The following is a 26119-nucleotide window of genomic DNA, read 5'->3' as shown; positions in this document are numbered from 1 at the left end:
TTTGTCATTATGGGGTATTGTGTGTAGATGGGTGAGAAATATATTTCATCCATTTTGAATTCAGGCTGTAACACAGCAAAATGTGGTATAAGTCTAGGGGTATGAATACTTTCTGAAGGCACTGTATCACATTTGCAGACCAATGCAAGAGAGCCTACTATTCCTAATGTGTCGAGTAGATTGGATAGTCATAAATTAGGCTAATATTATAACTGACTCACTGTTCACAAAAAAAGACCGTTCTGCTTTTCTCCTCCTTTCTGTGCACACATCCAGAGCTCAGACCCAGCTAGATGGCCATTTTAAAGGAGGATCCGATAATTTTTTTACCTTTTATAAACATATTTCATGCAATTCTACGACACTTTACTCTTCATGACTGAAGACAATAGCAGAATCTTTAATACCACAAAAATGACAGGGAAGGCTACTCTGCTGACACTGACATCAATAAAAACGACCTTGTCTTGAATGAAACCATCTAATCGACGGTTATGAAAAGGGGAGACACATATTGTAGGCTATGACGTCCGTCTAGCTTGGAGGAGGAAATTCTCCTAAAAAAACATTCCAGGAACACACTCACCCAATGATAGACAGTGAATATACGCACTCACCGGGGATATGGCCGATGCTCTCCGCTATAGTGCCAATTAGGCTTGGGCGGTGTACTGTATAAACCGTATACCGGGATATTTGGAAATAGTCACAGGATGTTTTTTCAATACCGTTAACTATTTCTTGTAAGTTTTTTAAAATATATATATATTTGTAGCTACTTTTTAAATACCTGCAGTCAACTTGTGCAATACCTTAGGAGATAAAGCAGATTGCATTCTTCATTTCACCTTTCACATTATTTTACATTATGAAGCTTACCCTAGTTCCCCAGAGCAGTTGAGCCAGTCACGTGTTTGTTTGTAAATACCACAACAGAAGAAAGTGGGAGCAGGTGAGTCCAGCTGTGTAGTGACCTTTTTTTCTCCTTCTACTTCAATATATTGATCAGGGGCGTGCAACTATAGTTTTCCTTAACAGAAAATACATTAGTGCAACACATTTGGCAGAAAATACCTTAATTTTCACGAGATGACAACCGAAGTGCAACATTATTTGGCTGACAGCCACACAAGTAGGCTAAATGGGTTTATAATGAAAAAGAAAGGTATTTCTAATGTTTATCATAGCCAGCTACATTTCCTAATGTTTTGCTTCAAGTTCATCATGCATTTTACCGGAGAAAAGTAGGCTACACTAACCATGTTTCCATCCACCCATTTCATGTGAATTAATTACCTGACGCATAAAAAAAGTCACGACCCGGCTGATGGAAATATTAAATGCCGGTACAATTTTATAAATGCCGACAGACAATTTGTTCGTTCGACATGGTGGGATCTTTTTGTGTCGGTGAAATTAATAATGCGAGAAATGTCACACTATGATATGTTGTGCGGTCCTCCTACTACGACTTGGGGAAAGCATGCAGTTACTAGGCTACAAATTAAATAAGTTATGATAAAATTCAAAGGGTGGTGAATGTACAAGGTGATCAGCTTCATGCTCCTTTCCAATACATTTTTAGGGTCTTATTCTGGTGGCATGATGATCGATGCTTGGCTGCCGTTTAACAAATACAAATAATATCGCTCTTATCCATAATAATCTCATAATGTAGGTAGCCTACCGCGCTGTTGGCTAGAGCGCATGTGCCAAGACCAGAGTGGGCACATTAGCTATTTAACTCAACAGTTTGTGACAAAACCATCAGTAGAGTTGAAAATGCGATGGAAACCCATTTAACTTGTATTTTTCATTCGGTACATGGGAATTTAACTGCAAAAGTTATTTTGATGTGCATTACGTCATCACGCACAGCCTTTTATCCGCAAAAAGTCAGTTTGATGGAAACACGTGCATGTTGTTTTATGCCGATTTTAGAATATTCGCATGAAAATCTGTCGCAAATTGGTTGGAAACCTAGCTACTGAGAAAAATGCAGGAGAAAAAGGCAGACCGGTGTCTGCTGATAGAATGCCGTTTGTGAATTCTCATCCGAAGCATAAGGTTTGATGCCGAGCAGAAATTACAGTAAGAAGCATTTTAGATCTGCGTTTACAAAATGCAGCAAGATATTTCTTATGCGTTTTTATATATTTTTTCTGCCTGAAATTTTCAGAATTCTGCGTTGATGCGACCCCTACGTTTAACTTGCTAGTTATCTAAACGAAGGAAGTGGCTGAATTAATAAGGAGACAGGGCATCATATAGTGTTAGCTTTCTACCGTGTTTGAGAAGGCAAAGCCCTTTGGATGAGTTATCTGTACAGCTGCCACTGCTGTCTTGAGTGGGTAACATCTCACTTTATTTGGGCTGCAATTTCTGAGGCTGGTCTAATAAACTTATCCTCTGCAGCAGAGGTAACTCTGGGTCTTCCTTTCCTGTGGTGGTCCTCATGAGAGCCAGTTTCATCATAGCGCTTGATGGTTTTTGCGACTGCACTTGAAGAAACATTCAAAGTTCTTGAAATGTTTCGTATTGACTGACCTTCATGTCTTAAAGTAATGATGGACTGTCGTTTCTCTTTGCTTATTTGAGCTGTTCTTGCCATAATATGGACTTGGGCTATCTTCTGTATACCCCCCCCCCCCCCCCCCCCCACCTTGTCACAACACAACTGATTGGCTCAAACACATTAAGAAGGAAAGACATTCCACAAATTAACTTTCAAGAAGGCACCTGTTAATTGAAATGCATTCCAGGTGACTACCTCATGAAGCTGGTTGAGAGAATGCCAAGAGTGTGCAAAGCTGTCATCAAGGCAAAGGGTGGCTATTTGATATATTTTGATTTGTTTAACACTTCTTTGGTTACTACATGATTCCATATGTGTTATATCATAGTTTTGATATCTTCACTATTATTCTACAATGTAAAAAATAGTAAAAATAAAGAAAAACCCTTGAATGAGTAGGTGTGTCCAAACTTTTGACTGGTAGTGTATGTTAATAACACATTATTGGACACGTACAGTGAAAGAGCAGCGGTGAAATTTCCATTTAAAACAATCCACAGCTATTTTTTTTAAGTGGCAAAATCATGCTCTCTGGTGTAGTGTTTAGAAGGAATGTATTTTTGTATAGACAGGAGTAATTATATAATTTTGGCAAATTCAATTTACTTTAGGGGAAGCTTAGCATATTGGACGCGCCTATACCCTAACCTATTCCCGTGCTGCCTATGACATGGTAATTAAAACACAACACCAGCGGTTTGTATTGTTTGTTAAAAGTAATTGCCTCAAGTTAAACAGTCTAATCACCAGTTGTTCCCCCTGGTCTACCTCAGGCTGCAGAGGGAGGAGGAGGTTGCCTATGCCAGCATTCAGGGGGCCCAGTCTCAGCCCCCGTCCCAGCCCCAGGCCTCTCTGGTGCCCTTCTCCAAGTTCGAGGAGAAGAAGACCAACGAGAAGACGCGCAAGGTGACCACTGTGAAGAAGTTTTTTAGTCCCTCGTCACGGACAGCCCCCAAGAAAGGTACTGACTGGCATTTGTCCAGTGCAGTTTTTGACACACACACACACACACACACACACACTTTCCACCCCGGCGTATCAGCCTAATACTTGTCTCATCAGCTCACTTCTTTGGAGGTGATCCCCGGAGGCTCTAAAGCAGGGCATGACGGGGCATGATGGTGATTGAAGGTATTCTGTGCCCACCAAGCCTATTATAGCCAGGTGTATTAAGTGATACCCTCTACGAGCCTCACTGTTAGGCAAGCTCCCCTCGCTCCTATCTGTACAATGGCCCCAAGGGTATTGAGAACAATGTGCAAACGTAAAAGTTCCTTTATTTTTGCGGACTTCAATATTTTTTCTTCAGAAAAAAAAAATAGGTGCCCTCTGCCTAATCTTAGTGTGGGGATCATGGTTGACAGTCATTGAGTCTTAGGTCATGTTTTTAACCGTTTTCCATATCCTTTCCAACCCCTTCTATCTCATTGATACCCTCTCTCATCATAACAGAATGGTCCCAAACCAAACAACCCCCCTCCTTCTCCCTCTCTTGTCTGATCCCCTCATTCCACACTTATCTGTCATCGCCATTGTTTGTTGATCCATGAATTCATGAATTTATTAATTTATTGTCGTCCATTATTCTCCATACCCATTCCACCTTCACCCACCTCTCTCAAATCCCATCTACTCATTCTCGCTTGTATGCCATTCTGGCACCCTTCACCCCCGTTCCCCGTGCCCTGCGGCCCCACTTGGCCCTACCATCTCATTCTCAGCCCCCACTGTGGGAGAGGAGAAGATGACAGGCCTCAGGGACTGGAGAGGAATGTTTACTCCCCCTTGGGAAATGGGCTCTCCCACTGAAGGTAATCATTCCTACCATTGCAGAGGAGATTTGCATTGGATAGCGCCCCCATTTTAATCCCTGTAGTTTTAAAACCAACTAGGAACCCATAAGGGCTTAACTAGTGTAGTTGACTTATAATTACCCTCCAATCAGGTAGCATTAAGATGTACCAATAATCTCACCATAGTGGCACTTGCTCAGTCTGATTGGCTGAGAGACCTGTCCATCAAACTGACTCCGCTGCTCCGGTTGGTTTTGAGTTTGTTTGATGTGTAGTGTGCATCTGTGTGTGTTCAACAACAGTCCCCTTTTCATGTTGCTCATAACGTTCATTATCTCACTGTCCCCCTCTTGCGTATGGTCATTATACTGGCAGCACTGGTGGCAAGACTCAGAGGTGGTTGTCTGTCATTTTCTCTTTAGTTGTAGATACACTTCTACAGAATAGACAAAACTGACAGTGTCCCTTATAGTCCACTGAAAGTCCCAACAGGTCTAAATAATCGGTTTATTTGAAGTTGTGACGCAATACTGATGATTTCATATTTGGGTCTGTTTTCCTGACCTCTTCTCAGCTCATATGTAAAGATGCACACTTCTGACAGTTTACCTTCTTTACCTGAGGCTCAGTCAGTTTGCGAGAGCAACCATGAAGAGGAAGGCATGGCGTAACATTAAGAGTAACACAAGTCATAGTGTCCCCCCCATCAGAGAACCAGGAGGGCAAGACCCCCAGCCCCTCCATCAGCCGCCAGTCAAGCATCGAGACGGACCGCGTCTCCAGAGACTTTGTGGACTTCCTGAAGACCGTGCATAAGCCCGGCCGTGAGGTCCACAAGCAGAGCCGAGCCTTCATCGAGATCATGGCCAACAAAAAGGTCAGTTGAAAACGAGTCTGTGAATGCTCATTCATTGATTTTCCACATGCAGGATACAAAACAATATAATCTGAAAGGAATAGATATACAGTTTTTAAAATTATAGTAGAAAAAAATATTCCATTTTATTTGGAACGGCAAGCCAGACAAAATTAAACAGGCCTATTTATATAATGAATATGAATTAGGAGGACAGAAATTATTAAATATTAAAGCATTAGACCTATCACTAAAAGCTTCAGTCATACAAAAATTATACTTAAATCCGAACTGGTTCTTTAGCAAACTAGTAAGATAGTCTCACCCAATGTTCAAGAAGGGACTTTTTCCCTTTATTCAGATTACAACCCCTCACTTTCAGGTATTTGAAAAGGAAATCATCTCCCAAATATCACTATTTCTAAAACAAGCCATAGAAAGTTGGTTGCAATTTCAATTTAATTCTACAGAAATGACAGAACAAATATTGCAAGAAATATTGTGGGTAAACTCAAATATACTAATTGATTAAAAAAACGTAATTTTTTGAGAAAATCAACAACAAAAAAAAGCTATAATCTTCGTAAATGAGATTATTGGTAGGAATGGTGCAGCTAACAAAAACATATGGAAATGTCTGCTCTACCCAAAATTACAACCAAATAATTGCAGCATTACTGCAAAAATGGAAGAGGAAAGTGGAAGGAGGAAAAAGTTAGGAACTTGTCTGTTGGCCTTGCATTAAAGAACATAATTGGTTAAAGAAAATTGTGATAAATAAAAAAGGTTTACCAGTTTCAGTTAAGGACCAAAAGATTGACAGCCGTCCCATATAGATTGCAAAATAGTTGGGAAGAGATTTTTGACGTACAGATTCCATGGCATAGTGTTTATGAACTGATACGCAAAACGACGCCGGATACAAAACTTCAAAATTTTCAATTTAAATTATTATATAAAATTCTTGCTACCATTAGAATGTGATTTGTATGGGGGATACAATCTTTCCAGCTCTGCAGATTTGGCTGTGAAGAGACAGAATCATTAGATCATTTGTTTTGATACTGTCCATTTGTAGCTTGTTTCTGGACACAGGTCCAGGAATGGCTGAAGGATTGCAATATTTGCATGGAGCTGACCCTGCAGATAGCACTACTGGGTGATCTGAAAAGTCATAGTCAATCGATCAATAATATAATAATACTTTTAGCAAAAATGTTTATTTTCAATTCACAAACTGTAGAAACAATGAGAATAGAAAGGCTCAGAACTTTTGTAAAACATCACAGTACAGTTGAAAAATATATGGCAAATAGAAATCCAATATGGATGGTGTTAAGAGATAGATGGGAGGTGTTGAATGGAGCTGAAGGATGGGACTAATAACAACAACTAATAGCAACAAGATAACTAGTGTAAGACATGCTGTGTCCATAATAAGTATATAGGTTATATATTGTGAGCTTTTGTGAAAGAGCACAGTTAGAAAGATATGGCATATAGAAGCATACCAGATGGACATCATGAAAATGATCGGAGGAAGTTCAGGAGTAAAAACAAACAAAATATAATTATTGACTGTGTCCATAAAATGTATATAGTATGTATAAGCATGAAGTAGAGGCCTAAGCATTGTTGTTCACTAGTTTACTCCAATAAGGGATGGTGGGGTTGGAAAGTAATAAAGGGAAATATATATATTTTTAAAGGGAATGTATGTATATGTATGTATGTGTGTGTATATATATATATGCGAGGGAAAAAAACAAAAAAACATATGGGGGATTGGAAGTGATGCAGACAATTACATTGATGGAAGTTACAATATTAAAGCTGATCTACCCCCTAAAAAATCAAATAAAAAAAGGAATATATATACAGTTGAAGTCGTAAGTTTACATACACCTTAGCCAAATACATTTAAACTCAGTTTTTCACAATTCCTGACATTTAATCCTAGTAAAAATTCCCTGTCTTAGGTCAGTTAGAATCACCACTTTATTTTAAGAATGTGAAATGTCAGAATAATAGTAGAGAGAATTATTTATTTCAGCTTTTATTTCTTTCATCACATTCCCAGTGGGTCAGGAGTTTACATACACTCAATTAGTATTTGGTAGCATTGCCTTTAAATTGTTTAACTTGGGTCAAATGTTTCGGGTAGCCTTCCACAAGCTTCCCACAATAAGTTGGGTGAATTTTGGCCCATTCCTCCTGACAGAGCTGGTGTAACTGAGTCAGGTTTGTAGGCCTCCTTGCTCACACACGCATTTTCAGTTCTGCCCACACATTTTCTATAGGATTGAGGTCAGGGCTTTGTGATGGCCACTCCAATACCTTGACTTTGTTGTCCTTAAGCCATTTTGCCACAACTTTGGAAGTATGCTTGGGGTCATTGTCCATTTGGAAGACCCATTTGCGACCAAGCTTTAACTTCCTGACTGATTTCTTGAGATGTTGCTTCAATATATCCACATCATTTTCCTTCCTCATGATGCCATCTATTTTGTGAAGTCCACCAGTCCCTCCTGCAGCAAAGCACCCCCACAGCATGATGCTGCCACTCCCGTGCTTCACGGTTGGGATGGTGTTCTTCGGCTTGCAAGCATACCCCTTTTTCCTCCAAACATAATGATGGTCATTATGGCCAAACAGTTCTATTTTTGTATCATCAGACCAGAGGACATTTCTCCAAAAAGTACGATATTTGTCCCCATGTGCAGTTGCAAATCGTAGTCTGGATTTTTTATGGCGGTTTTGGAGCAGTGGCTTCTTCCTTGCTTAGCGGCCTTTCAAGTTATGTCAATATAGGACTCGTTTTACTGTGGATATAGATACTTTTGTACCTGTTTCCTCCATCTTCACAAGATCCTTTGCTGTTGTTGTGGGATTGATTTGCACTTTTCGCACCAAAGTATGTTCATCTCTAGGAGACAGAACGCGTCTCCTTCCTGAGCGGTATGACGGCAGCGTGGTCCCATGGTGTTTATACTTGCATACTATTGTTTGTACAGATGAACGTGGTACCTTCAGGCGTTTGGAAATTGCTCCCAAGGATGAACCAGACTTGTGGAGGTCTACAAATCTTTCTGAGGTCTTGGCTGATTTCTTTTGATTTTCCCATGATGTCAAGCAAAGAGGCACTGAGTTTGAAGGTAGGCCTTGAAATACATCCACAGGTACACCTCCAATTGACACAAATGATGTCAATTAGCCTATCAGAAGCTTCTAAAGCCATGACATCATTTTCTGGAATTTTCCAAGCTGTTTAAAGGCACAGTCAACTTAGTGTATGTAAACTTCTGACCCACAGGAATTGTGATACAGTGAATTATAAGTGAAATAATCTGTCTGTAAACAATTGTTGGATAAATTACTTGTCATGCAGAAAGTAGATGTCCTAACTGACTTGCCAAAACTATAGTTTGTTAACAAGACATTTGTGGAGTGGTTGAAAAACAAGTTTTAATGAAAAACAAGTTTTAATGACTCCAACCTATGTGTATGTAAACTTCCGACTTCAACTGTACCTGCACAATTTATGCTTGTGTGTAAATTATTGCAACATTTCGAACAGAAGGTCTTCATCCACCTGAAACTTTTCAATAAACTATATGGGTATGGGGGGATACAGTGGGGGAAAAAAGTATTTAGTCAGCCACCAATTGTGCAAGTTCTCCCACTTAAAAAGATGAGAGAGGCCTGTAATTTTCATCATAGGTACACGTCAACTATGACAGACAAAATGAGAAAGAAATTTCCAGAAAATCACATTGTAGAATTTTTAATGAATTTATTTGCAAATTATGGTGGAAAATAAGTATTTGGTCAATAACAAAAGTTTCTCAATACTTTGTTATATACCCTTTGTTGGTAATGACACAGGTCAAATGTTTTCTGTAAGTCTTCACAAGGTTTTCACACACTGTTGCTGGTATTTTGGCCCATTCCTCCATGCAGATCTCCTCTAGAGCAGTGATGTTTTGGGGCTGTCGCTGGGCAACACGGACTTTCAACTCCTTCCAAAGATTTTCCATGGGGTTGAGATCTGGAGACTGGCTAGGCCACTCCAGGACCTTGAAATGCTTCTTACGAAGCCACTCCTTCGTTGCCCGGGCGGTGTGTTTGGGATCATTGTCATGCTGAAAGACACAGCCACGTTTCATCTTCAATGCCCTTGCTGATGGAAGGAGGTTTTCACTCAAAATCTCACGATACATGGCCCCATTCATTCTTTCCTTTACACGGATCAGTCGTCCTGGTCCCTTTGCAGAAAAACAGCCCCAAAGCATGATGTTTCCACCCCCATGCTTCACAGTAGGTATGGTGTTCTTTGGATGCAACTCAGCATTCTTTGTCCTCCAAACACGACGAGTTGAGTTTTTACCAAAAAGTTCTATTTTGGTTTCATCTGACCATATGACATTCTCCCAATCATCTTCTGGATCATCCAAATGCACTCTAGCAAAATTCAGACGGGCCTGGACATGTACTGGCTTAAGCAGGGGGACACGTCTGGCACTGCAGGATTTTAGTCCCTGGCGGCGTAGTGCGTTACTGATGGTAGGCTTTGTTACTTTGGTCCCAGCTCTCTGCAGGTCATTCACTAGGTCCCCCCGTGTGGTTCTGGGATTTTTGCTCACCGTTCTTGTGATCATTTTGACCCCACGGGGTGAGATCTTGCGTGGAGCCCCAGATCGAGGGAGATTATCAGTGGTCTTGTATGTCTTCCATTTCCTAATAATTGCTCCCACAGATGATTTCTTCAAACCAAGCTGCTTACCTATTGCAGATTCAGTCTTCCCAGCCTGGTGCAGGTCTACAATTTTGTTTCTGGTGTCCTTTGACAGCTCTTTGGTCTTGGCCATAGTGGAGTTTGGAGTGTGACTGTTTGAGGTTGTGGACAGGTATCTTTTATACTGATAACAAGTTCAAACAGGTGCCATTAATACAGGTAACGAGTGGAGGACAGAGGAGCCTCTTAAAGAAGAAGTTACAGGTCTGTGAGAGCCAGAAATCGTGCTTGTTTGTAGGTGACCAAATACTTATTTTCCACCATAATTTGCAAATAAATTCATTACAAATCCTACAATGTGATTTTCTGGAAAAAAAATGCTCAATTTGTCTGTCATAGTTGACGTGTACCTATGATGAAAATTACAGGCCTCTCTCATCTTTTTAAGTGGGAGAACTTGCACAATTGGTGGCTGACTAAATACTTTTTTTCCCCACTGTATACAACTGTGTGTAGGTATTTCTGTTCTTTCAACAAAGGTCAGCCCTGAAAAAGACAAATGAAAGAATAGCTTTTATGTGTATGTTTTGTAATTAAATATTGCTATTTTATATGGCAAAACACTCCAAGGTTCTCTTGTTTGAAAAAGTTATTGATTTTATTGATTTATTGGCTAGACAAGAATGTATTGTTACAGTAGTAGCCATTCTCACAATCAGTAGTTCTGTTCTACATCGTTTTACAGAACCGTGTCTGTATAATTTCCTTCAGTATAAAGCCCTTTTGTCTATGGTATATATATTGTAGAAGAGAGTAAAAACAGCTGTTGTGATGAGGTAAGAAAGTTATTTCAAGCTGTCACACATATTGTCTGGAACATGCAATTTTGTCTATGTTAAGTTGTTATGGTATATAGTTCCTGATTGACAAATACCTGGGATTACCTTTGACCTCTGACTTCTCAGGACTTGAGTGCTGACGAGCTGTCTGAGTGTGTCCAAGACTTCTACCAGAACCTGTCCGACCGCCTCATGACTCATTTTAAAGGTGCGTTCAAACAACATTAAGAATGAAAGGAAATGGAAAGGGGGATACCTAGTCAGTTGTACAACTGAAGGCATTCAACTGAAATGTCTCTTCCGCATTTAACCCAACCCCTCAGAATCAGAGAGGTGTGGGGGGCTGCCTTAATCGACATCCACGTCATCGAATGATGACGCAACCTGCCAAAAAGGGATACAACAACTCACACTGTACAAAATGCATCACAAAAATGTAAATACAATGCATTTGTTAGATTCACAAAAATGGACTAAACATGTGTTGTTTCAACTAACTGAGAATAGTGTGTTCTACTGCACAATAAAGTGTTCTGTTGGTCTTTTCGGCTTACCAAATGCCTTTGGTTTTATTTGCAAATAGAAATATCTACCAATATCTACTGTAACTAGAAACATTTTCCTGAAGTGTGTGCTTGCAAGCTTGTCTTGAAGGATCAATTGATTGATAGGATAGAATAGAATAGCCTGAACATGTGAAAGTTGGGTTGGTGTCTCTAGCTTGAATGGTTCAAGAGTTACTATTATTGTTGGTGGGTTATTTAGTATTTTATTAGGATCCCTATTAGCTACTGCTAAAGCCTTTTTTTAAATGTTAGTTGTTATAATGTTTGTTTGTAGCTGAAATGGTTAAAGAGCAGTAGTATTTGAAATGTCTACCACTGTGTTCTTATGGTTGGCATTGAATCCATAAAGGTTCATGGTAATTTATACCCCCCCCCCCCCCCCCCCAAAAAAAAAAGTAAGGTTTATTAAGGTTTGAGAGAATTTGAAGTGAGGATAGCCTGAACGTTTTAAAGTTGGTCTTGTAGCTTAAATGGCCAAGGGGCAGGACCATTTTGGATAGCTACCACTGTATTCCGATGGCTGTCATTCAAACCCATTTAAAATTTTGTTTTACATAAAAGTATGCATAAACTATTTATAAAGTATAAATAGTCTGTATGCAAGTACCCTAATTTGAGTCAGTCTGCACATTTCAACTTTGGTTTGGAATTGATAACTTAAACTTTTAAAGAGGAGTAGCGTCTAGAATTGTACGATTTTTTACCATTCAAGTCTATGGCCATTGAAATGAATGGTGTTTTATGCAAATATGGTTGTACTATAAATAGTATCAAAAAGCAATCTAAGTTGGGTCAGTCTGCATATTTGATAACTTAAGCGGTTTAAGCGCTAGAGCGGGCGGAAGAAAGCAAATAAAAATAAGTATGTAAGAGTGCTAGAGTGGTCTTGCTTTCAGCAACCACACTATTCAGAGGCGAAGCCACAACAGGGCCAGGCCAGGCCGAGGCCCTGCCAGATTGAACACTGGCCCACCCAATCAGGATGGCTTAAAATATAAAATTCTAAATTAAATAAATGGAGTGTGTGCGTGCTTAGTCCCCTCCTGTACTCCCTGTTCACCCATGACTGAGTGGCCGAGCACAACTCCAACACCATCATTAAGTTTACCGATGACACAACGGTGGTAGGCCTGATCACCAATGACGATGAGACAGACAATAGGGAGGAGGTCAGAGACCTGGTAGTGTGGTGCCAGGACAACAACCTCTCCCTCAACACCAGCAAGACAAAGGAGCTGATTGTGGACTACAGGAAACAGAGGGGCTGTAGTGAAGCAGGTAGAGAGCTTCAAGTTCCTCGGTGTCCTATCATGGTCCATTACACAACACAGTCGTGAAGGGGGCAAATTGTTTTGAACCTCTGCAATTCTTTGCTAATTTGAAATAGCACTAGCTAGCTAGTCACAAGTTATGGCAAAACAAAGGACTGTTTTTTTGGCTGGTATACAGTTCGACAAGGGACACTGTTTTCTGTAGAACTTGTACACATTTTCCCAAGGCCGCTATGGAAGGCTCCTTTGTTAGAGAAGAATATAAGGATTGGAAGCACCTTCGTTGGGGAGGTCAGGAATCCCATCCCTTTATTGAAGTTTAGGACTGCTGCAGCCCTGACATTTTCCTTAACATCAATAGACTACTAAGGGCCATCATCACCCTTCTTATGCCTTCATGTAGGCCTACTGTTGAGACACTATTCCCCACTACAGGCCATATCAAAACATCCATCAGATCTTGCATGCTGACTGTACATCTGAACAATTTAGCCCTGTTGTCCTTTGAAAGGGAACTCTGTGACTCTTTGGTCTGTGATGAAATAATCTACATCTTCAACACCAAGCCTAGGCGTCTATGTCTTGTGCTGTAAAACGTGAAACACAATTCAGAATGACTGTTTATTTATGATTTAGCCTAATGTTTTCATGCCTGCCTTGGTAGGCAAGGCCTATATTTGTTTGATTCAAAGTGAGCTACCCACCGTGATATTAGGCAATGTATGATGATTTCATGTTTTCATGCTTGAATGCCTACAGTAGCGTTTGCTTATTTAAAGTGAGGTATTCATTTCATACCCGCCGTACAGTTCAAGATATAGGCCTAAAGTGTTTGTATTGTATTGAGTGTGGCTGTTTTCATATGGCAAAAAGTGTGCACTTTTGGGCTAAGTGAAAACCCTTTTCCGGGCATTCTTCCTTGCTTCTTTGTGCAGTAGTGCAATAAGCTATTTGCGCAAATTCCAATCCTAGATCGCTCCTTTGAGTAGGAGATCTGATAATAGGTTGATTATTTCATGAGGTTGGACGGTCGGACTGAACACTTAATCCATTATCCGTATTTCTTTACAGTAGGCCTATCATTTTCTAATTTTATCACTGCACTTTAGAATCTCTCTTTCTCGCTCTCTTTCGGAATATGTAGGTGATAGACATGTTGTGTATTTCAATATATTTATTTACTGTCGGACTCTGACAGTCAGCCTGTTTTGTCAGTGGTGATGTTGTGTAGTTATTAGCGCAAGTGCCCATCTACTTGTTTGTCAAGGGAAATTTGAGTTTTTTGGTCACATCCCGTGTTATGTGTTAAATGATGCAATGTGGTTGCACAAAAGTTCACTTAAATATGTCGGTCAGTGGTGTAGTGGAGGTTATACCCACTTTTTATCAGTGGTCATTACATATACTCACTTCTTAATCCCAGCTGATGCATATCCAAAGTAGTGGAGTGAAGTTTTACGGCGTGTCAATTATGTAGTACAATTGAGAAATCATGCGATTGCCAGGTGCGCTAAATTAGGGTTGGAGTGAAAACCTACAGGACGGTAGCTCTCCAGGAACAGGGTTGGAGAGCCCTGGCATAGGCCTATATCATTCAGCACCACGGACAGGTAATGCAACATGGCCGGCGCTGGCTGAGCCTGTGAAAGTAGGATAAAATATTTCAGCAACGGACAGCTCCGCTCTCCGCTCTGACTTCTGATATTTGCATTCACAACGAGAATTGTGCATTTATTCCCATGTCTCATGAGTTCTACAGTTTAGCCTCTTTGTTTTGCTTCTCCATAGAAGAGCTTTAGGGACAGGCTGTGATGTTTAGGCCCTGACTCAATCCTGTAGCGATCACCATTTCCTTTATAGACGATATAGCCTAGGCCTACAGAAATCATGTGGCAAAGAATACAGCCTAGAAAAGTTATACAAGAATAGTCATATTAGGGTAGAAATACAGTGCATTTGGAAAGTATTCAGACCCCTTGACTTTTTCCACATTTTGTTTTACATCACAGCCTTATTCTAAAATTGATTTAAATTGTTTTACACACAATACCCCATAATGACAAAGCAAAAACAAGTTTAGACATTTTTGCAAATGTGTATATATAAAAAATTAAAAACTGAAATATCACATTTACAAAAGGTATTCAGACCCTTTACTCAGTACTTTGTTGAAGTACCTTTGGCAGCGATTACAGCCTCGAGTCTTCTTGAGTATGATGCTACAAGCTTGGCACACCTGTATTTGGGGAGTTTCTCCCAGTCTTCTCTGCATATCCTCTCAAGCTCGGTCAGGTTGGATAGGGAGCGTCGTTGCACAGCTATTTTCAGGTCTCTCCAGAGATGTTCGATCGGGTTCAAGTCCGGGCTCTGGCTGGGCCACTCAAGGACATTCAGAGACTTGTCCTGAAGCCACTCCTGTGTTGTCTTGGCTGTGTGCTTAGGGTCGTTGTCCTGTTGGAAGGTGAACCTTTGCCCCAGTCTGAGGTCCTAAGCACTCTGGAGCAGGTTTTCATCAAGGATCTCTCTGTACTTTGCTCCGTTCATCTTTCCCTCGATCCTGACTAGTCTCTCAGTCCCTGCCGCTGAAAAACATCCCCACAGCATGATGCTGCCACCATGCTTCACCGTAGGGATTGTGCCAGGTTTCCTCCAGACGTGACACTTGGCATTCAGGCCAAAGAGTTCAATCTTGGTTTCATCAGACCAGAGAATCTTGTTTCTCATGGTCTGAGAATCCTTTAGGTGCCTTTTGGCAAACTCCAAGTGGGCTGTCATGTGCCTTTTACTGAGGAATGGCTTCCGTTGGGCCACTCTACCATAAAGTGCTGAAGAGATGGTTGTCCTTCTGGAAGGTTCTCCCATCTCCACAGAGTGAACATCGGGTTCTTTGTCACCTCCCTGACCAAGGCCCTTCTCCCTCGATTGCTCAGTTTGGCCGGGCGGCCAGCTCTAGGAAGAGTCTTGATGGTTCCAAACTTCTTCCATTTAAAAATGATGGAGGCTACTGTGTTCTTGGGGACCTTCAATGCTGCAGACATTTTTTGGTACCCTTCCCTCGACACAATCCTGTCGCGGAGCTCTACGGACAATTCCTTCGACCTCATGGCTTGGTTTTTGCTCTGACATGCACTGTCAACTGTGGGACCTTATATAGACAGGTGTGTGCCTTTCCAAATCATGTCAAATCAATTGAATTTACCACAGGTGGACTCCAATCAAGTTGTAGAAACATCTCAAGGACGATCAATGGAAACAGGATGCTCCTGAGCTCAATTTCGAGTCTCATAGCAAAGGGTCTGAATACTTTTGTAAATAAGGTATTTCTGTTTTTTATTTGTAATACATTTGCAAACAATTTTTTTTAAACTGTTTTCGCTTTGCCAATATAGGGTAATGTGTGAGATTGATGAGAATTTTTATTTATTTAATCCATTTTAGAATAAGGCTGTAACGTAACAAAATGTGGAAAAAGGGAAGGGGTCTGAATACTTTCCGAATGCACTGTATGTGGAAACCATGGTGTATGGAATTGAATGTAGCCTAGGCCTTTTTTTGTAACTCATAAATCTCCTCTAGCAAAACTCACAATACATAGATGAATCAGCAGCGACTAGCATCCAAGCCTTCAGCTGCTTTGAAGTGTAGGTACACCACCACAGAAATCTGTTCAATGTCTTACCGCCACCCTTATCTTGTCCCTTAGCCTAACATATCAGCCATAAGGGCTAGGCCTATTATTTAATTCTGGATATCATGGTTGATGTGTTTCACATTGCCATGCTTTTAGGTCATTCAGAGTAGCCTACATCCGTTTCTCATATTTTTCACACAGGGTAACTTTCATTCGCCAGGCAGGCCATTTGGGAATTCTTGGCAAAATTAGAATATACCTACAGTGGGGAGAACAAGTATTTGATACACTGCCGATTTTGGAGGTTTTCCTACTTACAAAGCATGTAGAGGTCTGTAATTTTTTATCATAGGTACACTTCAACTGTGAGAGACGGAATCTAAAACAAAAATCCAGAAAATCACATTTGTATGATTTTTAAGTAATTAATTTGCATTTTATTGCATGACATAAGTATTTGATCACCTACCAACCAGTAAGAATTCCGGCTCTCACAGACCTGTTAGTTTTTCTTTAAGAAGCCCTCCTGTTCTCCACTCATTACCTGTATTAACTGCACCTGTTTGAACTCATTACCTGTATAAGACACCTGTCCACACACTCAATCAAACAGACTCCAAACTCTCCACAATGGCCAAGACTAGAGAGCTGTGTAAGGACATCAGGGATAAAATTGTAGACCTGCACAAGGCTGGGATGGGCAATAGGACAATAGGCAAGCAGCTTGGTGAGAAGGCAACAACTGTTGGCGCAATTATTAGAAAATGGAAGAAGTTCAAGATGACGGTCAACCATCAAGACTCTAGGAAGAGTCTTGATGGTTCCAAACTTCTTCCATTTAAAAATGATGGAGGCTACTGTGTTCTTGGGGACCTTCAATGCTGCAGACATTTTTTGGTACCCTTCCCTCGACACAATCCTGTCGCGGAGCTCTACGGACAATTCCTTCGACCTCATGGCTTGGTTTTTGCTCTGACATGCACTGTCAACTGTGGGACCTTATATAGACAGGTGTGTGCCTTTCCAAATCATGTCAAATCAATTGAATTTACCACAGGTGGACTCCAATCAAGTTGTAGAAACATCTCAAGGACGATCAATGGAAACAGGATGCTCCTGAGCTCAATTTCGAGTCTCATAGCAAAGGGTCTGAATACTTATGTAAATAAGGTATTTCTGTTTTTTATTTGTAATACATTTGCAAACAATTTTTTTTAAACTGTTTTCGCTTTGCCAATATAGGGTAATGTGTGAGATTGATGAGAATTTTTATTTATTTAATCCATTTTAGAATAAGGCTGTAACGTAACAAAATGTGGAAAAAGGGAAGGGGTCTGAATACTTTCCGAATGCACTGTATGTGGAAACCATGGTGTATGGAATTGAATGTAGCCTAGGCCTTTTTTTGTAACTCATAAATCTCCTCTAGCAAAACTCACAATACATAGATGAATCAGCAGCGACTAGCATCCAAGCCTTCAGCTGCTTTGAAGTGTAGGTACACCACCACAGAAATCTGTTCAATGTCTTACCGCCACCCTTATCTTGTCCCTTAGCCTAACATATCAGCCATAAGGGCTAGGCCTATTATTTAATTCTGGATATCATGGTTGATATGTTTCACATTGCCATGCTTTTAGGTCATTCAGAGTAGCCTACATCCGTTTCTCATATTTTTCACACAGGGTAACTTTCATTCGCCAGGCAGGCCATTTGGGAATTCTTGGCAAAATTAGAATATACCTACAGTGGGGAGAACAAGTATTTGATACACTGCCGATTTTGGAGGTTTTCCTACTTACAAAGCATGTAGAGGTCTGTAATTTTTTATCATAGGTACACTTCAACTGTGAGAGACGGAATCTAAAACAAAAATCCAGAAAATCACATTTGTATGATTTTTAAGTAATTAATTTGCATTTTATTGCATGACATAAGTATTTGATCACCTACCAACCAGTAAGAATTCCGGCTCTCACAGACCTGTTAGTTTTTCTTTAAGAAGCCCTCCTGTTCTCCACTCATTACCTGTATTAACTGCACCTGTTTGAACTCATTACCTGTATAAGACACCTGTTCACACACTCAATCAAACAGACTCCAAACTCTCCACAATGGCCAAGACTAGAGAGCTGTGTAAGGACATCAGGGATAAAATTGTAGACCTGCACAAGGCTGGGATGGGCAATAGGACAATAGGCAAGCAGCTTGGTGAGAAGGCAACAACTGTTGGCGCAATTATTAGAAAATGGAAGAAGTTCAAGATGACGGTCAATCACCCTCGGTCTGGGGCTCCATGCAAGATCTCACCTCGTGGGGCATCAATGATCATGAGGAAGGTGAGGGATCAGCCCAGAACTACACGGCAGGACCTGGTCAATGACCTGAAGAGAGCTGGGACCACAGTCTCAAAGAAAACCATTAGTAACACACTACGCCGTCATGGATTAAAATCCTGCAGCGCACGCAACGTCCCCCTGCTCAAGCCAGCGCATGTCCAGGCCCGTCTGAAGTTTGCCAATGACCATCTGGATGATCCAGAGGAGGAATGGGAGAAGGTCATGTGGTCTGATGAGACAAAAATAGAGCTTTTTGGTCTAAACTCCACTCGCCGTGTTTGGAGGAAGAAGAAGGATGAGTACAACCCCAAGAACACCATCCCAACCGTGAAGCATGGCGGTGGAAACATCATTCTTTGGGGATGCTTTTCTGCAAAGGGGACAGGACGACTGCACCGTATTGAGGGGAGGATGGATGGGGCCATGTATCGCGAGATCTTGGCCAACAACCTCCTTCCCTCAGTAAGAGCATTGAAGATGGGTCGTGGCTGGGTCTTCCAGCATGACAACGACCCGAAACACACAGCCAGGGCAACTAAGGAGTGGCTCCGTAAGAAGCATCTCAAGGTCCTGGAGTGGCCTAGCCAGTCTCCAGACCTGAACCCAATAGAAAATCTTTGGAGGGAGCTGAAAGTCTGTATTGCCCAGCGACAGCCCCAAAACCTGAAGGATCTGGAGAAGGTCTGTATGGAGGAGTGGGCCAAAATTCCTGCTGCAGTGTGTGCAAACCTGGTCAAGACCTACAGGAAACGTATGATCTCTGTAATTGCAAACAAAGGTTTCTGTACCAAATATTAAGTTCTGCTTTTCTGATGTATCAAATACTTATGTCATGCAATAAAATGCAAATTAATTACAAAAAAATCATACAATGTGATTTTCCGGATTTTTGTTTTAGATTCCGTCTCTCACAGTTGAAGTGTACCTATGATAAAAATGACAGACCTCTACATGCTTTGTAAGTAGGAAAACCTGCAAAATCGGCAGTGTATCAAGTACTTGTTCTCCCCACTGTACTTCTCCATACACCACAACTACACTACTGATGTCTGGGTATTTTTACTAGAAAATGTTGACCCAGTCACTTTTACTCAGGCCCAGCCACACAGCAATTTCTGCCTATGCCTCTGACACTAATACAAGTGAGGTCTAAGCACTTCACCAAGAGGCCAGTGAGGATAAAAGGAATGACATTGATAAGCCTACTGACTCTAAATCCTTTCTCTCATATCGAAGGCTAAAGTCCTATCTCTTGGTCCTCATTGACTGATATGGGAAACGTGTTTGTGAGATTTCAGGCCTTTAGACCAAATAGATACTTTGTGATCTTTGATGTTTAGGATATGTTTGCCATGACTCATCTGTTCCTCACTCTGTGCTACATAGGCATACAGCTAAGGTACTTTACCATAGTACAATGTACAACCTGTACAATGTTTATATGTAAGCTAGATGTAATGAAGACTAAAGTAAAGCCTCATGGGGTGTCTTTTGCCTCCAGGCTCTTCAGAGCGTGTGGAGCGAGTGATGGACGAGGTGGAGAAGTACATTATGACTCGCCTGTATAAGAGTGTGTTCTGCCCCGAGACCACAGATGATGAGAAGAAAGACCTGGCCACTCAGAACCGGATACGGTAAGAACTACCATATCCTGTCTGAGGACAGGCAGTTTAATCTATGTGTTTATGTGTTTTGGGATATTTGCCACTGTGGACAGAGAGATGCATGCAATTATGTGACTATATCACTGTGGGTGGTAATGCCCCTTTGCGTGTCTATCTCTGTGGGTGTTGGTGGCACGTGGGAGTTTGTCACTGTGGGTGTTTTGCGTCCCTGTTTGTGTCCCTGTGGGTGTCTCACTCTCACCCACCACACTGTGTGTTGTACAGGGCGTTACACTGGGTGGACATTCAGATGCTTTGTGTGCCAGTGGATGAGGAGATCCCAGAGGTTTCAGACAACGTGGTCAAAGCCATAACAGGTGAGCTATGGATGGTGTCACACTGGACCGCATTAGGACTCAACCAAAACATGGGTAGTGTGGTCAGAGGACACTGCAATGTGTTGCCTTAGTATGCTATAAGTCGGTTGTACAAACATTCATAAACTCTGTAAATGAAATCTTATTAGTGTGGACAGGATTGTGAATTGTGTGTGTCGCGTCAGATGTCATCGAGATGGACTCCAAACGGGTACCCCGGGACAAGCTAGAGTGCATCACGCGCTGCAGCAAGCACATCTTCAGTGCAATCAAGATCACCAAGAGCGAGCCAGCCTCGGCCGACGACTTCCTGCCCACCCTAATCTACATCGTGCTGAAGGCCAACCCTCCACGCCTGCAGTCCAACATCCAGTACATCACCCGCTTCTGCAACCCCAGCAGGCTCATGACTGGAGAAGACGGATACTACTTTACTAACTTGGTAAGTGTCTCTGTGCCACCTCACACCACTCCCTCATGCCCACACCAAGTTGATGAGAACAAAGCACACACTCTTTTTGTTCATAGCTCACCTCCTGTGTCCTCTCTCTGTTTAGTGCTGTGCAGTTGCCTTCATCGAGAAACTGGACGCCCAGTCTCTCAACTTGGACCCTGAGGACTTTGAGCGCTACATGTCGGGCCAGGCCTCCCCTCGCAGGCCTGAGGTGGAAAGCAGCTGGCCCCAGACGGACCCTGCCCACGGTCCTTCCACCTCCAGCCCCGCCCTGGCCCAGGTCTACCAGAACCTGGACCTCCTGTCTGGCCTGGGGAGCCGACAAGACAGGGTTCTGGAGGGGGCGCGGAGCCTGCAGAGCGACCTGATCACCTGGCAGGAGAGTGTGGAGCAAGAGATGCAGGAGATCCTGGAGAAGTACCCGATGGAGATCAGCCTGCCCACACCCTCCGCCATCGACTCGGACTACGTGGAAAACGATCGGCTGCCGCCGCCACTGACGCCCCAGGTGTTTGCTGGGTAATGTCTCTCCAGAATCGGAGGCAACAGAGGGCTTCTTGAACAAATGACCACGCCTCTCTAATGGTTTGAGCCGTCATTGGCTCTTCAATATGGTGAGGTTCAGGAAGTGGCAGCCCCCTCCTGTCTCTACTGCTACCCTTTTAAACATTCTCACACACTGTAAGCCAAGTAGGCTTTGGTCCATTTTGGCCGCTAGACCCTTTCCCAATAGCATTCACAGATCTTACTATCTCAGCCTGGTTAAATTAAGCATTAATAGATCAAAAGGAAGCACTAAGTTTGAGTAAAAGAGTTTAGGGACTGAAATGGAGCCAAGCCAATACAATGCTCCTGCATGCACATACTCCTTTTAGACCAGCCCTCTTCATATCAGATGGCCTCACACTATGTATGGCGGAGTTGGCATTCGGCCCTAGTCTGCACTCATCTACATCCACGCTGCACAGACCCAGATGGCACATCTTGATACTGTAAGATTACTTCTCCAGCTTGTAGTGCAGAGGAAAGGGGTATGTATTTTTAGATAGCTTCTGCTGAATTTGGGAAATGCTGACTTCTGCATCTTGCAGTATGCACTCTGCAGAATTCTATACTCTGCTTGCATGTGCTTTGCTCCTAGCCTTCTTGAGTCTCCAGCAAGGGACCCGGCTGCAGTCTAATTGTGCGCAACGGGGGAAAAAAGGGATGCGTTTCATCCAAAACCAAAGCTGGTTCTTATATGTGAGTATGCCCCAATGTGTGGTCTCAACTAATATTTCTAATGCTAATATAGAATTAGGTAAGGTACTTTTAACTTCTCTCATTCATTTTATATCTCAACTATGTGTAGTAGGGCCAAGAGCCCTTACTGTATGTATTAAAGGACCTAGTATTTCCTGAATATGTGACCTGACCAGGAAAACTCCTGTTACTACTCATGTAGTATGCCCATGAGGCATAGTAATGCAGAAGGATGCTTCTTGTTATACCATGGAATCACAGGGCAGGGCAGTTGAACCATGGCGCTGGTTTGCTGGTGCTGTAAACTACAATGTGTAGTACTACAATAGGGAAATTATCCTGTATGTTCCTAAATGAACAATGTATTAAAAGGGAATTTCTTCTCCCAGGTACATAAGATGTATTAGTGGGGGATAATAACAATATTTTTGGGGGGCAGTGTAATGATAACAGTTTGCATTTTAAACATGTTAACGTTGGATAAACGATATCTCCCTATGGTATTAGGAGAGGCAGAGCCCATAATAACACTCCCAAATTAACACTGTCACCATTTGTAACTTGAACAAATACTTTTAAATTGTTTAAGCCTTCCTTGGTGCACTGCTGCTGGGCGATTCCAAGTCAGCGGGAGCAGAAAATATTGTTGGTATCTCAGATTGTTCTGGCAATTTTCACATAGACATTTCATTAGTAGGAAGGATGTTTGAAATGCTTTTTATATTTGTATTTGTATTTTTTTGACATTTTATTCATTTAGCAGATGCTCTTATCCAGAGCGACTTACAATTAGTGAGTGCATACATTTTTCATACTGGCCCCCCGTGGGAAACGAACCCACAACCCTTGCGTTGCAAGCGCCATGCTCTACCAACTGAGCTACAGCACAATTATTAGTGTGCTCTAACATATGGAGTAGCCTATGTCTAGATTCTGAAATACAAATGTTCACTAATTTATTCAACATTACAAATATTATTATAAATATCTCAAAACTACCCTTTTTGATTTTGTTCATTTTAAGACAAATTGTTTGGAACAATATACTCTACAAGTACATCACATTTCCAGAGTGGGCTCTCTGCTAATTCTGAAGTAATAATACATTTTATGAGCACCACCAACACAGTGAATGGAGAAAAATGGATTTAAAGGGAACTCCATCTGCAGGTGATTTGCTAAATGTGCAAGCCTAAAGAAGGGATGTGATTGGTTAATGACCTATTTTTCACATTTATTTCACTTATAATGTCAATTTCTATGTATAAAATGGGTCATATCATTAAAAGTACCAGAGAATCTAGACATACTCCATTTATTGGAGCACACTATAAGGAGTATAAAGGCACCAAGATGTTGTGTATCATGTACGGTTCACAGATCATAGGGTCTTACAGGAGGCATGTATAGGTCTAAAAACGGCCAAAAATGGCCACTTTCATCATGATTTTCTCAAAAATGTTTTGCGATACAAATGTAAAAAGCATGTCAAACATCCTTCCTGCCAATGAAGTTCCTATGTGAGAATTGCCAGAACAATTTTCTGCTGGCTTGGAATCGACCTGCTATATTTCTAATTTGTTTTGCGATTTTGATGGTGCAGAATTATCTGGCTGTAAAGAAAAGTCAAGGCAATGGTACTACTTAAGCTAAACGTGAGAATGTATCCATAAGCTTGCTAAAATATGGGGCCCTGTAATTTGATTATAATCACATTCAAATGGTCGTAACATATTCAACAGAGGATGCCAGCCTAGTAAAACAAAGGATTAATAGAGGACTTTCAGTCAATACGCTTTTTATGTTGTTTCTTTTCAATTTTGCAACAGATCTTGGAGCGCCATCCTAACATTTATTCTTCAGATCGTGGTACAATCTGTGAAACCTAAAGTTGACCAAGACGCAAGTTACAGTGTTATGTACAAAATGCCAGTGAACTGCTGATGTATGGAGGTGGCATGTTGTATAATCGTGAAAGATGGGTAATACCTGGGGAATGTTCAGTAGGGCAAAAAACTCAGAACAATGCAGATTTTTGTTTAAGGGACACTTCTTAATGGTTGGATCTGATTACTGCATGGTATTTGCTCTATTACATGACTTTTCTATCAGCAATCCATTTAAAGTTTTAATCACCTGAATAAGCCCCTGGTTGTAATGCGTCAACATCACTCATTCCGCTGTTACACATAGACATAACAGGTACTCTACTTTAACACTGTAATCAACTGTGACTGACTGCTAAGGAGTCTCTAAGAGATTTCTAAACAAGTGTGTGTATATTTATGTCAACTTTTAAACTGAATGGCACATCACTTTTTTATTATGGACATGTAACTTATAGGAATACCCTTGTTTTACAGTGTCTATTGCCAGTGTATTAATTGCCTTTCAAGGAATAAACCCCTGGAATTCAAATCCATCAGCTGTGTTACTTTTTTCTCCCTCACACCATTTCCACCCATAATGGTGATGTTGTGTTTGTTCAAATTGAATTTACTGTAAATGTTGCACCTTAACAGTAAATACACTCAAATCTAGCCTAAATCACGTGGGGTAGTCTGCATTGCCTGCTGCAAATGACTTGCTACTGACATCTTGTGGTGAAAAGGTTGACCAGAGTTTTGCTAAAGCAGATAGGATTGGGCACTGCACAGCAGTCAGGGTTACTTTGGAACCATATCCCAATTCTGAGAATCCTCTCTACAGATAAAATGAGTACGGTGGAATTAAGCTAAACTTTTACATTCAGCCTCAGAATTTGTGATAGAAATTCATTGACACCAAATTTCTAAGAAGAAAAGCTGTACTGTAACTGCAGAAAAGCTCACTGGACATTAGCATCACCATATTGTTAAGATGTGTTCTTTGTTTCTAGCAATAACTATTTAATAGTGGCAGCTCTGGAGCTTTTTGTGGCTCTGGAGCGCTTTCTATTCTCTATGAAAGTGAGGAGAGAGGACATGATTAATGCATATTGTAGTCGTACAGTGAGGGAAAAAAGTATTTGATCCCCTGCTGATTTTGTATGTTTGCCCACTGACAAAGAAATTATCAGTCTATAAAGAAATCCAGAAAAACGCATGTCAAAAATGTTATAAATTGATTTGCATTTTAATGAGGGAAATAAGTATTTGACCCCTCTCAATCAGAAAGATTTCTGGCTCCCAGGTGTCTTTTATACAGGTAACGAGCTGAGATTAGGAGCACACTCTTAAAGGGAGTGCTCCTAATCTCAATTTGTTACCTGTATAAAAGACACCTGTCCACAGAAGCAATCAATCAATCAGATTCCAAACTCTCCACCATGGCCAAGACCAAAGAGCTCTCCAAGGATGTCAGGAACAAGATTGTAGACCTACACAAGGCTGGAATGGGCTACAAGACCATCGCCAAGCAGCTTGGTGAGAAGGTGACAACAGTTGGTGTGATTATTCGCAAATGGAAGAAACACAAAATAACTGTCAATCTCCCTCGGCCTGGGGCTCCATGCAAGATCTCACCTCGTGGAGTTGCAATGATCATGAGAACGGTGAGGAATCAGCCCAGAACTACAGGGAGGATCTTGTCAATGATCTCAAGGCAGCTGGGACCATAGTCACCAAGAAAACAATTGGTAACACACTACGCCGTGAAGGACTGAAATCCTGCATGCTCAAGAAAGCACATATACAGGCCCGTCTGAAGTTTGCCAATGAACATCTGAATGATTCAGAGGAGAACTGGGTGAAAGTGTTGTGGTCAGATGAGACCAAAATCGAGCTCTTTGGCATCAACTCAACTCGCCGTGTTTGGAGGAGGAGGAATGCTGCCTATGACTCCAAGAACACCATCCCC

General features: G+C 41.4%; 1 protein-coding gene across 1 annotated transcript in view; it reads left to right on the top strand.

The window, feature by feature from the left end:
- The window catches only part of LOC311135610 (rab5 GDP/GTP exchange factor-like), a 47668-nt gene extending 22971 nt beyond the window's left edge, over positions 1-24697 (top strand). Inside the window, exons 4-10 of the mRNA XM_084169623.1 lie at positions 3349-3536; positions 5079-5245; positions 10925-11006; positions 20107-20239; positions 20495-20586; positions 20772-21028; positions 21144-24697. Coding sequence (XP_084025749.1) covers positions 3349-3536; positions 5079-5245; positions 10925-11006; positions 20107-20239; positions 20495-20586; positions 20772-21028; positions 21144-21563 — 1339 coding nt within the window. The 3' untranslated portion in view covers positions 21564-24697. The remainder of the gene's footprint in view (positions 1-3348; positions 3537-5078; positions 5246-10924; positions 11007-20106; positions 20240-20494; positions 20587-20771; positions 21029-21143) is intronic.
- The last annotated feature ends 1422 nt before the right edge of the window (positions 24698-26119 follow it).

This window comes from Coregonus lavaretus (assembly GCF_964263955.1).
Source record: "Coregonus lavaretus genome assembly, chromosome: 10".
Classification (NCBI taxonomy): domain Eukaryota; kingdom Metazoa; phylum Chordata; class Actinopteri; order Salmoniformes; family Salmonidae; genus Coregonus; species Coregonus lavaretus.
Note: the sequence above shows the minus strand (reverse complement) of the source record. Positions and strands in the feature narration are given on the sequence as shown.